This window comes from Sinohyriopsis cumingii, chromosome 9, assembly GCF_028554795.1.
Source record: "Sinohyriopsis cumingii isolate HCF-2022 chromosome 9, ASM2855479v2, whole genome shotgun sequence".
NCBI lineage: Eukaryota > Metazoa > Mollusca > Bivalvia > Unionida > Unionidae > Sinohyriopsis > Sinohyriopsis cumingii.
The window spans coordinates 122281847-122296675 of NC_142969.1; the positions used below are offsets into that span (position 1 = coordinate 122281847).

General features: G+C 34.0%; 1 protein-coding gene across 3 annotated transcripts in view; it reads right to left on the bottom strand.

The window, feature by feature from the left end:
• Window positions 1-3918: 3918 nt before the first annotated feature.
• LOC149792815 (uncharacterized) overlaps window positions 3919-14829 on the bottom strand; it is a 77501-nt gene continuing 66590 nt past the window's right edge. For all 3 annotated transcript variants that reach the window (XM_089971269.1, XM_089971268.1, XM_089971267.1), the window contains 6 exons: window positions 13695-13759; window positions 11575-11735; window positions 10394-10505; window positions 9586-9602; window positions 8553-8676; window positions 3919-7360 (listed from right to left, as the gene is read on the bottom strand). In XM_089971269.1, the coding sequence (XP_089827395.1) occupies window positions 7291-7360; window positions 8553-8676; window positions 9586-9602; window positions 10394-10505; window positions 11575-11735; window positions 13695-13759 (549 nt within the window). In that variant the 3' untranslated portion in view covers window positions 3919-7290. The remainder of the gene's footprint in view (window positions 7361-8552; window positions 8677-9585; window positions 9603-10393; window positions 10506-11574; window positions 11736-13694; window positions 13760-14829) is intronic.

Consider the following 14829-nt stretch of genomic DNA (forward strand, 5'->3'; position numbering starts at 1 on the left):
CGCAGAATGTATTGGAACGTATGTTTCTGTACGTACGCCAACAGCTATAGGGGTAATCTATTTGTGGAAATTTCCCCCTTTATCTCGGCACTATCCAATTCTGAAATTCAAAGCTTAAGTTTCATATTGAACGTATTACGACAGTTGGCTGAAAGTAGTAACTACACATTGACTGCAGTCACAAATTCACAGAATCATAGAAACCTCTAATTTGTGTAGCTTGTTTTATGATTAATTGTGTTGCGTTGGTGGGTGATAAAGCTTGTACATGCCTTTCACTCCCTATGAAAATGGTTCCAAAGAAGTTTTGATTTAATAGGGTCACAACTGTACAGGATTATACTGTAATATTATACTGGCTTATCTCCCTTTTGCATGTATAGGCAACACCAATTTACATCCTAAAGAGTAAAATCTGTCCGAAATAGTGTGCGAGGAGTTGTGCGTCATCATTCACACAAAAGGGAGTACAAACATATGCACTTTATGATAGGTCGTTGTAAAACAACAACACCCGTCTTGATAAGTACTTGGACCATTACAAGAATGGTGAAAAACTTTTAATAAAATTTTCATACAAACATTGGACTCCATAAGAAATGAATCACACACGTATCCGTTCTAACGACAGACCCTTTCTGAGTTGAAATCATTGGAGTCTGATCTCAGCACGTGAACTCATATTTCTCCACCTTCGTGGAAGCAATGGCCTTTTGTAACAATGGGGACGATGATCTTGTGTAGCAACTGTCAGATAAGCAGATCATCACCCACTTTTGTCGTGCTATCTACCAGTACCCTGAAGAAATCTGATACCCATCAGACCAATTCCTCCCCAATGGACTCGCTTGGCGCGCATCTCCGGCAACGCTGACGAAATGCACCAAGTAATGAAATTAAATTATAAATAGGCTGTTTTTTGTTTTACTAGTTCAGTGAATAGTGATCTGAAAATAAACATTGTGCAAGCTGTATGATTCGCTAACAGCGGTTATTTGATTCACACATTGCTGAATATGCCAAAAAAATATATAAAAAATACAGCTATAACGATAGAACAACTAGAATTCTGTAAATGAACATTTTAGCAAAATGCTATGAAATATACAACATTTTAACAGCCACTTTTTCCTGTGCATGAATACATTATAAAAAGTGTAAACTAGCTGTCATCTGCATACAGCCAATTGGAAAAAGGGATATCAAAGTTTCCTCGTAATCTGGGGCAAATTAACCCTTTACATAATTGATAAATTAGTCGTAATTACAGCAACAATCGGAAAATTATGAAAATGTAAACAAAATGTAACCCCATAGTGGATGAAATTCTTAAAATGATTATAAGTGGACGATCATTTTTAATAGAACAATGTTGTGTGCCAATATTTACACATGCCGAAATTAAGTGGTAACATCGTCCTGTTAGCTTTTATCTCTAGCTTATACACAACGAATACTTTTTATGCATGTTCTCATTATAATGATTAATGAAAATTAAATAGGCTTATATACAAAGGGAAGACTTTTCACATAGACGGGGATGGGATCGGGGCGGGGCGGATAAGAGGGTGGTGACACTATTGCGTATATATCTGAGACGAAATATAAAGTGATATGCCAGCTCAGTATCAAATTGTAAATATCTGTTGATAACAGCTAATAAAATCTTTTTTTGATAAAAGACAAAGAGATTATTTGTAGTGCGATTATTATCAGGAAATAATGCTTTCTTTGAGAGAGAGAGAGAAAGACAGAGAGAGATTGTCAGGGTGCCAATATCAAGTAATATCAATGGTTATACCTTTTTAAAAAAATATTCCGCCTATGCTTCTAAATTTCGATTAATTCGGTTACAGTTCATTCATAAACCATCATTCTACGGTAGGGTGATGCACTTATTACTGACCAAACTAAAGCCTGTGAAATATTTTATGGGTACAACATTAACAATACAAGAACCAAATCAACTCGTAGACTACTCACTTTATCATACAGGCTGTTCATAGCAATCAAACACCTAAAAAAGACCCACTTCTCAAACCGAAACAATTTTCAAAATTATTAAAGACCTTGATACTAAAAATTCTACAAGCGTTAAGAACATATACCCTAGAATTTTCAGCTAACCAGTTTAAAAATCTGAAATTAGAATTCTTTTTAATACGTACATTGACAAAAGAAAATCTCCAGATCGTCTTAAAGAAGCGCAGAAAACCTCAACTTAAGGAAACATCTGATTTTGTGGATAAAGACAACAAAATGTTCATCTTATTTATAAAAGAAAATGGTATGGATGTCTAGTCACATTACAGAAACTCGTCGAGGACTAAAAGGGAGCCATGCCAGTGCCTCCAAAGTTGGTGCAATACAAACGAACCTGTCCAAGACCGTCAACAGTCTTCTGCACAACCTCATAATTGATAAAATGAAAGCCTATAACACTATTCAGAAATCGATCAAATGTTTGCATAATCGAAAATAATGCGTCAAATTGGGACCTTCATATAGTAAATGGAATATAGCCTCCAACGGAGTACCACAATGATCTATACTAGGACCACTCGTATTTAATATTGATTTTATCAAAGACATTTTAAATTTCACAAAACAAAGATCATTGTAAAATTGCGCTGATGATAACACATAAAGATTACAATACTTTAAGACCTGTTGTAGTAAGTGAAAGCATAATAATGATTGCCTGGTTTGCAAAAGCATCGTGTGTAAGGCAAAATCTTTGTTTTAGGTTTTATTTTGTTTAATTGCCAAATTGCAGGAATATCACGGGATTAAACATTAAAAGTGCAGGTGTTTAATTGACTATTGAAACGTCGTCATATATTATTAGTTTACTAGAATCAGTTTTTCATGCATCTAGCCGTAGTGAGTTTGTTTGACTCGCACTAGAAAGAGACGATTTTGTTCCGAATGCCTCTCTTGTGTTCCATCACTGCAAGAATGTGTGTGCGTTTGTATGTGTGTTTGTATGTGTGTGCTGTGTGTGCTGTGTGTGCTGGAATTTTAACTTAGCTTTAACAGTTTGACTGATATCGCTATGAAATCTGCAGTAAAGGCAGCTTATGCTGACGTCATGCACTGGAACATCATACTGCAACCATTTGGCATCATGTCACACCCAGCCACAATATCCTAACACCAGGTCGACGAGTCCTAACTCTAAATCTTAATTCTGAGCCCTAAGCGATGCAGCTGCTAGTTACATTTTTAAGGCTTTGATATGGCTCATCCGGTAGTTGTACTCCACATCCGAGGCGGACATTCTAACCACTTAATTCACCGAAACGGTCGTCACTGCAAGCAAAGAATTTCTTGCCTTTTCGTACTACGTTCTTAGCAATTTCATCCCAGTTATGCACTAAAGCCATTGTAGAAAAACGATTGCAGTCAATACATTGAGTGCGATCCAGCTATCCATGTGTAAATGTTTCTTCAGGTGGCATTTTACCACTACATTTGTATGGTTGTGGAAGTGGTGGCATCCTATCAAAGGGAGGTAACCGACTGTGTGGAACGTGATATTTGAGCCTCTAAAATCATTGTAAAGTGTCATGATTTATACTGCAAAATGTATTTCTCTGGAAACAAACGCTGCAATGTTAAATGATTTTAGTCCTCAGTTCTCATAACCAAATATCTAAGACGATAAACACCGATTAATCGTCTTTCCAAATCTAGAAGTGAATTTAGATACAGTCTTCCAGACGAAATATTTTTATGATATAATGCTACAATCATTTTATGATGAATTGTTTCTCTGTTTTTCGCATATCGTAGTCTAGTTGATGATCGACCTCCTTTTTATGCCACGGATCGAGCAACTAATAAAATTTGAAATTAATGGATGGAATGAATGGAGATCTGTGCAAAGATATAGAATAGAACAAGACAATCCCCGTATACAGAATATAATAATTTAATTAATTAGATAAACAAAATAGAATTGTACAAGATAAATTGTATGATGCACCTCTGCCAGAAAATAGTTAACTAAGTTCTAAAATGCAATTATCAGATATGTATGTACATATATACGACAAATTGCATTGCGAAATCTAAAGAGCATTAATTGTCCGGCATGTCTGTATAACCTAATCCCTTTTTGATGGTCACTCTCTAGAATCAACCTAGTACAGCTTCGGTGTCTATCAGGTTTCGTAGGACATGTCGGTCGGATTTTAACTAAGAAAGTACATTTTGAGGAAATTCAAGATGCATTAATGTAAGTATGTTATTACCATTCTTATAACCAGCTAAAGAAAACATACTTATAACCTGTCACTTGCATCTCGCAGCTGAAAGGACCCGAACTATGACCCTTATCATATAGTGTGTCTTCTATCGCTAGCCTAACATTGTATCAAAATAGTTACACGGGGAAAATTGAAAAGCAGCTGTTGTGTGGACACCCACCGAAGAAAAAAAAATTTCGTCGTCGTGGATTATTGGCTTTGAGGCTCCAGGCTTTCTACCAAAACCTTCAGTTGCATTATTTCTTGAATTTAGTATTTTGACAGACTTGTAAAATGGTACGTTTCTGATAGTCCTTGGCCTCAATATGCTTTTCTATGATATATTTTTAGACCCTAGAGTGCACTCGTCATAGTTTTAACCATTCTGTTTGCAAAAAAGATATGAATGTTCTCCTAAAGAGCTGTTAAAATGATCACAATGGTATTTTTCAGTTACTGCGTCTCTCACGTTTGTTGACATTGCGAATATCACGTTCATTCGTTTGCCTCTTTGAAAGTTTCGTTTCTGACACAGTGAACTCGTCCCCATCGTTACCTTGATCATCTATCTTTTAAAATGGATGAAACAGCTGCTTAACTTCATTCACAAACAACTTTAATCAACCAAGACCTAAAGGGTCTATTACACGCGTGTACATGGTTGGTTTACAAAGTAGTTCCTAATGCACTATCCTACCTTCAGGCACACGTGTGGTGAACGTGGTAGCAATATGAAGATGTTCAGTATCGTAAAATGCTGCACGATTCCGACAATGTAAAGTTAACTGAGACAAAGAATGAATAATTATAATGCATGGCAACGCCTGACAATGTTGCTAATACAACTGTCGAATTTTATCTACTGCTAACGATGAAAATGACAAGAGATTCGAAGACACGGAAAACGATGCAATGAAAATGGAAAAAGTTATTTTTCTTATTCTTGCAATTATTTTATTTTATTTTCTCTATGGGGAGGAAATGGATATTTTAGACGTATGTAGAGCTGGTGCTGCAAACAGTGAACTTGACCTTAAAGTACGATCTCTGCGATCGGAACCTCGTTTGGCCACTCGCGTGAAGTAGAGAAATAACCTCCAAAGTAATTGAATAAATGTGCATCAGTTTGATATGTTTGGTGTTTCGACTCCCACAGAATACACCACATATGTTACAATAGCAAAACCCGATATTGATCCGATTGCAACTTTGTATCCAACTGCCTCCATATCGGGCCTGGGAACAAACGTAGTACCGAATGCAGTTCTCACCGGCAGCGAGTTGCATTCGATGTTTCTTTCTCTACTTAACGAAAAAGGCAGAGAATATTCTCATTGACGGTTCCTGGTGTTCCCGATGGGAAAGTCGCTCGTCTATTCCCGTTAGGTCGTGAAATAACCTCGGAAGTATATGTGGGAAGTAGATGTAGATTACACATCAATTGTGTGTGTTTGCATATTCGTCTCTGGCGGAGTGCACCACATATGTTATGACAGTAAAGACCGAGAATGTTCCGATTGTGACTTTTGTCTCTTTCCGCAGCCCTATTGTTCCATGAGAATGAACATGTTAACTAGTTCAAAATAAAGTTCTCAATGGTGACAAATTTCTTTCTCGATGTGAAACGCCACGGTTGTTCGATTATAACGTTCCTTTCCATCGAGACTGATGCCCTGCTCAATTAACAATTTATTGGTCTGGAACTTATATGGATACTGTAGACATGATCAAAACAAAAACAAAAATATAAACAATATGCTCTGATGCGTCCTTAACGCATCATAACGTCCTTGGATATTCTCTATAAATTAATACTCAAACAATGTATGGCTAAAAAGTGATACGACCCCATCCAACGATTCCAAAGACACTGGTGCTTTAAACAAGTAGCTTAGATCGGTAGAACACGCAGCCAAAATATTGATGGCATTGACATACCTAATAACCTTCGGATCATATGCACTATATAATTTACCAACGCAAGAAGCTAAGCGCGTATTTACAGCGTCAGCCCGATAAAGATCGTTTTAACGTTAGCAGACATCCATTCACTAGGTGCAGGTCCGATACAGTCCGGTTTAATGTTAACTGAGCTCCATTCGCTTGTGCAGATCCAATGCTTTCCGTATTCATGTTTACCGAGATCTATTTGCTAGGTGCTGGCACGATATGGACAGTTGTTAAAATAAAAAATATCATAGCCGATTGTCAATCTGTCAAAAAACTAACTTTAATTTCTGATTGACTTTGATCTGGAACCGTGAAATTAAGATGGATCACAATTTGTATTTAATATTATCATTACAATTCGTTTAGATATGCGAAAATAAAACTTCAAATTTATTTTTTTACAGATCTGGAGTTAGTCACCATTATATTCCAAAACATTCAATACAGTTTTTAAAAGGACTACAAGACAATACTCCTTTCGCTGTTTGTCTCTTGAATCATGAGTAAGGCTCAGGTGCAAACAAAGTTGTGCGTGTGAATTTAATGTAGTAATACTGTATGTAGCAGACAATATAAAGAATATGGAAATCATGTTTTAACTAATTCATAAAATGAAATGCATTCGTATGGACGATTTTGAAATCGATGTTTCAGATAGATCCCATTGTGATGATAACAACATAATGAAAACTTCCATGCAAACCTTGTTGTATACTTATCCTTGAAATATGTTTGAACCTGACACGTTGTCATACGTACCAAGCTTAATATAAAAGGGTATAATCAAAGAGGAAATATTTTGTGTGCTGAATTATGGAAAAGATAAAGCTTTGAGAAAAGGTTGAAATCAGCTTAGAATTGCTTTCTCGATATATACATGTCTTTATTCAGGTTTTTACACCCAAAGTCAAGTTAAATGTTGAAAGAAGTCATTATATAATTGTATTTGAAATTATAGGCAATAAAACAGCTGAAGAATTTCGACTAGCTAGACTTTAAAATGATTGTCATCGCTTATAACGTTTACCAAAACCTTTTGAGCCACTGAAAGCACAACTGTTTAGTATCTTTTTCATATGGCTATATCGTCTCAAGTGCTCGGGTCCTTGGGTGGTACGCCTGTCAAGGGAATTAGACCATCCCGTTCCATTCGGCCAGAACTTAATAAGTAAATAAATGTTGAAATAATAATAATAATAATAATAATAATAATAATAATAATAATAACTTTGTTTTCTGAGAATTAATACATTTGTTTCTGAATCAAAGAATCTTACATGTTATCCTTAATTTTACAATATTATACTATTTTCAAAACTAAGGCTCAGGCCTCCGTTGGGTTTGAGGAAAGCGGTGTGGAGATCATTGTAGGGCGTTATCCAGTTGGCAAATAAAATATCGGAAAAATTAAGAAATTCCAAACAATACAAAGGATAAATAATGTCAGGTCATACACTAAAATATATCTTTGGAGATATTTAAGATTATGTTACAAATTGTAAAGGAATCCAAGCATTATGTGACCAGGTGCCTAGTTTTATATCAGACCCTGCTACAAATCGTATTGTTCATTTCTCCAAACTCAATAAAGGTCAATAAAGATATGTTTGTTATGATGCCGATGATACGAATATACAATATATTTTATTATTATTTTCATTAAAGGATCACTATTTTCAAAACTTCAAGAACTATTTATTGCCATGAACTAACTTGAACAATACTTATACAGAATCATTTTGCCCTCCGGCAAGACCTTATTCGTAGCTTTATCCTTTTGCGTCAGTTATTGCTTATATAGTGGATATGTAAATGCATCAGATACCAAAAGTATTATTTTAAAATATTCTACGATTGTGACTTTAGCTGGAATATTATTGCGACCGTAATCTCAATACGTATATGGCTTTTACAGAAAATGCTACTACACTTTGTCTATGCTAAGCATTATCTTTGAAATCCATATTACACGAATTAGGAATTTCCCTATGCTCTTGAAAATGAGGCTGATGCTTTTGCCTTTAGCTCTGAGTTCAGTAGTCCGATACTAGTATATATATATATATATATATATATATATATATATATATATATATATATATATATATATATATATATATATAAAGAGAGAGAGAGAGAGAGAGGGAGGGAGGAGGAGGAGGAAAAGGTTATCGTGTTGCACCACTAGATCGCGAGAAAGTTTTGGGCGGTTTTAGGTCCTGTACTGCTCAAGGTAATACATTTTCTACATCGTTTTCTAATAGATGAATCGGGTGTCCTGGTCAATCAAGAAATCATCCACTAGCGTAACTGTAATGTTTTCCACTGTAAAATGCTAAAGGTTATGCTTACCGTTTGTTTCTTAAAGCATGTTGGTTTTTCTTTCTTCTTTGTAGAGATACTATCAACAGAACAAATCCAATCAAGATTAGGACTCCGGTCCCGATACATATTCCAATTACCATTGTAACATTCTCTGTAAGTAATGAAAAAGAAATATCTTAAATACTGTTCAGATTTATGCACTTCTGAGCGAAAATGTTTCAGAAAATAGTTATTTAACTGAATTTGATAATCAAATTCAATGACTCGACAATGAATTTCTCCAACTGCTTGATGTCTTTTGCAAGTTAAGATAATAACAACATGGCTTGCACAATCAATATAATTAATAAATACTTTATAGAAAATGTTCCAAAATCAAATTTTAATGAAATAATTAAATAACGTCTATGGATATTTATTTACTAGCCTCTGAAGATCTTTTCATAAGCATCCATATTTCTGTTTGTAATGAATGCTTAACGTCAGTCAACATTAACTTGAACGTTTCACTGCAGTGGTATTTCAGCTGCAAACGTTTTAACCTGGCCAAACCATACCATTACATCTCAAAATAGATCAGATCCCAGATTCATGAAACTGAGACAATAAAAACGAACTCAGTCTAAAAATTAAACATTGCTGATCATCTAAAACTTTTCTCAGAATGAGGCTTGACTCATGAAAATCATGTGATTATTTATCTATTTTTGTATCACTGCATTATAACACGAACGATATTGAAAGCTCTATGTATTTCCTTTATGAATATATGAGTTTGTTTTCAGAGACTAAATACAGTGCTGAATAATTTTGTGGAAACAAATAGTGAACCTTTGCTGATAGATAAGCTCAATTTCTCAACCTGTAACTGCTTCTATACTAAAAGACCCAGCGGAAATTCATGACAAAGTTTAAAACAGAAACAAAGATCAATACCCAATCTTCTGTTTGAATGCAAAACGTCAACCTTTTGAACAAGATTTAATTAGGAACTTTGTAAACTTGTAATATGTATGTGTCTAAATGATTACGTATAAGCCTCAAATGTCATGTAGCCTACCTGACGTGTTTTTTTTCCTGCAATACAAAGATAAAGATGTATATATATATATGTATATATATATATATATATATATATATATATATATATATATATATATATATATATATATATATATATATATATATATATATATATATATATGAATACAAGTTGATAATTATTTATCATTGTACATCTATCTTTAGGTGAAGATTAAAAAATATTTGTTTTAAACATTTTTAAAGTATGCAAAGTGCATTACATAAGAATAGGATTTGGAACCATGTGTTGACAGCACTTATAATAATCCCTCTCCAAAACAGACAGACACTACATTCATAAAATGGCACACTGAATAGTAATTTTATCTTTGAGTCTTTGCCTTGCCAATAATACGCGATACCAACATGCATAAATAATACTTGAAATTATGTCCACATGTATATACAGTTGCGTAAATTCTCCATTTGTGTTTTTTACTTGTCTGTGTTTAGTAATTACGTTTGATAAGAACCAATAAGGTGCTGAGACTATAGTTAGAAAAGTGTGTGTGTGTGTGTGTGTGATAATTCTAAATGTATGATTTGGTGATTCTTAAATGTATTATTCACAACAAGTATAGACTTGGCTAAAAGATTTATGGAGGTTTTAAATAATTAATATGCATCGCCACGAAAATAAAAGTTAATATAGATCCATTTCTAAGCGACTTTGCTATGGTCTATATAATGTTAGTTTTTATATTTTTAAATACTGTTGCAACGTATAATCGTAATTACTAATTAGACATATACCAGACTTTAGTAAATCACATACAGTGACCTACCTACAACTTGGGTAATCATCTTGTACTTCACATGTGTATGAATCAGGGCAACCGCCATCCAAAGCATTGTAGATCGAACACATTTCCTGCTCTTTATTACCTTCAGCTGAAACTAATAAAATAACACATAGCATCAGTATTTTGATTCATGTCACCATTAATAGCTTTGGAAATGAAGATCTCTGAGTTTAGGATAAGTATTTTGTTTGGGCGTTAAACAGGTCTCTGCGTTAAATTCGCGTTTAAAAAAAACTAAAGATTTATGTTATTTTTTCTTTCTTACAAAGATCACTAAATATACTTTTTCGTTGAAAACTAACAGTGTCTCTTGAGAAACGTTGAAACAAATATTGGCATATTATTTACCGATCGCCACGAATATGGCTCCTTGAGTCATGTTATTATACTTGTATATGACCATTGCACGATACGTTTTCCGTTTTAGAGAGAAAGTTGATAATATCCCCGTTGCAATGAAAACTTAAACTGTAAAAATTACATTATCACTAAGATTAAAGGCAGGATGGAAATTGACAAAAAGCGGTAATAAATGACTCAATGGATCAATCTGATTAGTAAAGCAATACTGGCAGACATTTTGCTCCATCTTTGTATTGTATTTTGAAAAGAAAGCATTTTGAAAACCCTTGATGTATCTCTCTCTCTCTCTCTCTCTCTCTCTCTCTCTCTCATTTGATATAAAAAGAACTGATGTAAGTTTATATCATAACACTGCTTCCAGCTGGCGGTGAAGTCAAATCGGATTTACTATTACATATCGAGAGCTAATTGTAACTATACCGCAACGTCCTTCGCCACTGGTAATATTTTCTTACGCAAATGCATGACCTATTCAGGAGGAGGAAGACTCGGCCTTATTCTACTGCTTCCTGTGCTATGAAAGACAAAGACTGTGCTTCTGTATTGAAAAATAAAACGCTACAATCGTTACAAAAATAAAATAATATTCGACCAACATTTGTCTTTGATTTGTTTATAACATAAATTACTCAGTGCTCAGATTCGAACTCTTAAAACTTGGCAAAATTACAAGGATAATGGCAGAACCTTCCACCACTTTCAAATGATGTTGCGTTGAGAATACCCAGATGTGCTACATCTAGAATTGGAATGAAGAGTAATAAGGGGTCTTGTGTTTCAAATGTTCACGAGTAGCTTACCCAAGGTACCACCAACGTTGACCTCCTTTGCAGTCGCCTTTATTCCATCGATGATAACAGATTGTCCTATAATAAATTGTGTCACAGCATTTGTGAAGTGTTGCTTCGTTTCCTCTGTGTTCTTGAAGATTACGTCATGTTCCACAATTAAACTTCCTCTCCTAGATGGATAAATATAAAATCGAAGCTAACAAAATGGTGTATGCTTTGAGAGTTTGGTGTTATAACATAGTTAATGACTTTAGCTACAGTAAGACATTTACATTTTGCGAGGACTAGTTTTCTCAAAAGGTCTAACTCGGACATTCTGTAAATGGAGTATTTCAGCGTTATTTAATTTTAGCACATTATAGACATAAAACGTTATAGGAGTGATAAAGGGAAAATACAGGGGGTGAAGTTTTATTATGATAGTTGAGATCATAACGACGATAAATCAATAAATAACTGGCGCCTAAGACGGCGGATTGTTTGGAAAAAAAATGTCTGTTTTCGCTCCTGTCCCACTCACAAAGAAACAATCAAAAAATCAAATAACATTAATTGGCATTACAAACAAAACCGAAAAATTATATCTTAAGTACTCATTCAATGTGGTAATGTATTAAAAAATATAAATGCTTCCCGGTTGTGCTCTAGTTTCTCTCGCTAAAAAGCCATCCACCACAAGTTGAAAAATGATATTGTTCTATACAAATGCCTGAGCCTGATTTTACATTTTTTTTAGGAAAACTAGTAGAATAGATATAACGAAAATTACAGAAATTCTTTAAAGTCTGAGCTAGCTTACCGAGCACAGTTATTTTTTACTTCTCAATGTTTTAGCCATAATTCAACGTAGAAACGACTAAAACAACTTAAAACGAGGATGACTCATGGGTCAAACGATTTGTTCATGCAGCTGTAATGTTTAACTACGTCACTCGGGTGCAGTTTTTAAATGATGGCTACTAAAATGCAATCGTGGTTACAAACATTTGGAACTGTTTGCCTTGGTAGTCCTCGGTGTTTCATATAATTTATATTTTGATCTTTTCATCACAATTGTAATCTAAGGAACATTTAACCAAATGTAATTTTCTTCATCAGTAGTGCTAATAGAGAAAACATAGCAGATGTATTTTTGTTCTAACATACTGCCAGAAGGTTCTGATGGATCCGAAAGAGGCTAGGTTCTCACTAAAAGTTTGAAAACTGATTTATAAGCTACATCGCCTGAGGAAGTCACTAACGGAATTGTAATGCTTATCATGGACACACAAATGCGTTTACAAGTCTCAAGAGCCTGTAGTTTAATAGCCACTACATCAAGATTTAGTGACAACCTATTTTGGTTTTTTATCTTAAAATATGGCCCCGGGGTTAAGTGACAGGATCAAAATCCAATTAAAACAATAGTGTTATCAAAGACCTTTGATGATTTGACGTTCAGAAAAGTTGGAAAACTTAATCCAAATCTAAAATCCATCTAAAGTCCCTTGCCAATTTTGACATCCGGGTTTAAGTTTATACGTTTTTGAGTTTACAACGAATGTGACGGACGCAAAGATGAACGGACACAAAGATAATACTAATAAAATTTCTTTAATAATACTAATTATTTGTATTAGTATTGCTATTGCTGCTAATGTCTAAATCATTGTTTTAATATGCACCATTTACATATATACGACGTTGGGGTTATTGGGGTTTGTTGATTTTGACTGGGGTAATATTTTAAGTTTCTCAATAAACGCAAATGTGACGAATGACAATCTGTTGCTGTGATTGTGTACAGGCTAGGTATTCCAGCGATATGTGAAGAGACTAAAAAATAAAAGTACGTGCTACCTACATTAAAATATTTTGCTGATGGAACACGTTGATTTGAGGATAGAAAGGAGGAAAAATTGTATTGTAAGGATTAAATGGTCATGGTTGGGGAGGGGTTCGATTGTCGTAGTGTAAATTGTACTTTCGGACTTTATTTATTTTGAAAGTGATTAAGTAAAGTGTTCACTTCAATAAATACCCAATCATGATCATGTATTCCTGTAATAAGTTTCTAAATTTCGTATAATATCAAGCTCCTGGCTGTCTCGAAGTCTACATTGATATTAGGAATAATGTCTTATGCATACCTTATTGACCTAATTGTAACTGTTACTGGGCTTTTGAGAAGGTACGCTTGATAATGCGCCTCCAGCTAAAATAATAATAATAATAATAATAATAATAATCAGAACACGGTAATATAGTAAAGGCAACAAAACACTACAAATAATTTTTTAACAAAACGACAGAACACGGAAAATACTGACAAAAATAACACTCAAAATCTAACAAACACAGGAAATAATGACAATAACAAATTACAAAAAAAAAAAAAAAAAAAAAAACACGGAGAATAATGACAAGACAATACCAATAAAAAAGCGCAGACAATAATGATAGCGATAATGCAGACAATAATGATAATGATAACGCCAAATCTATATAAGCAGATATAATAATTATACAACAGCACCAACAAGCAAAACATGGAAAATAATGACAAAAACAATACCAAAACGACTAGACACCGAAAATAATCACAAGAACAACACCTAAAAGCAAACCAAAGTGACATAAACAAGGAATAGAATGACAAAACACCCCCGACACGAAAAAACACAGAAATTAATGACAAAAGCTATGCTGAAACGACAAAAGAAACAGCTATGTCAATACAGTGAAGATAATTACAATTGTTTGGTGTGTGACAAGACTAAAACCTCATTTATTATCCTAGATCTGACACAATTCAATGATTACTCGTTTTAACAAAAGCTTTTAGATTAATCACTAATAAAAGAACGAACATTTCGAAACATAAATATCGTGTCAGATTAATAATGTCATGAACTAGGTTATGTCGTAAACATGACGCCAGTATTTTAATAAATCTCTTTGAAAGATTAAAAACAATTTCAGAAAAGATTTCCATGAAAGATGATTAAAATAAAAATGTGATAATGAGCTTTATAGCTGAGACAGCTCAAATATATTTCGCCTTTCTAAAATCACATATTTTTGAATCACTGATGTCGTAAAATGGAAGATGAAAGAATTGTTTCAGACACACATACTATTGACCACATTTTACATGCAAATAAGCACACTCAAGTTCAGAACAAAATAAAAGTTGTCCGAATCTGCAATAAACCAAGAAAGAAACAAAAATTATTTGTGCACAAATGCACTCATTTCAATAACAGTTTAGCAGAACGATGCAAC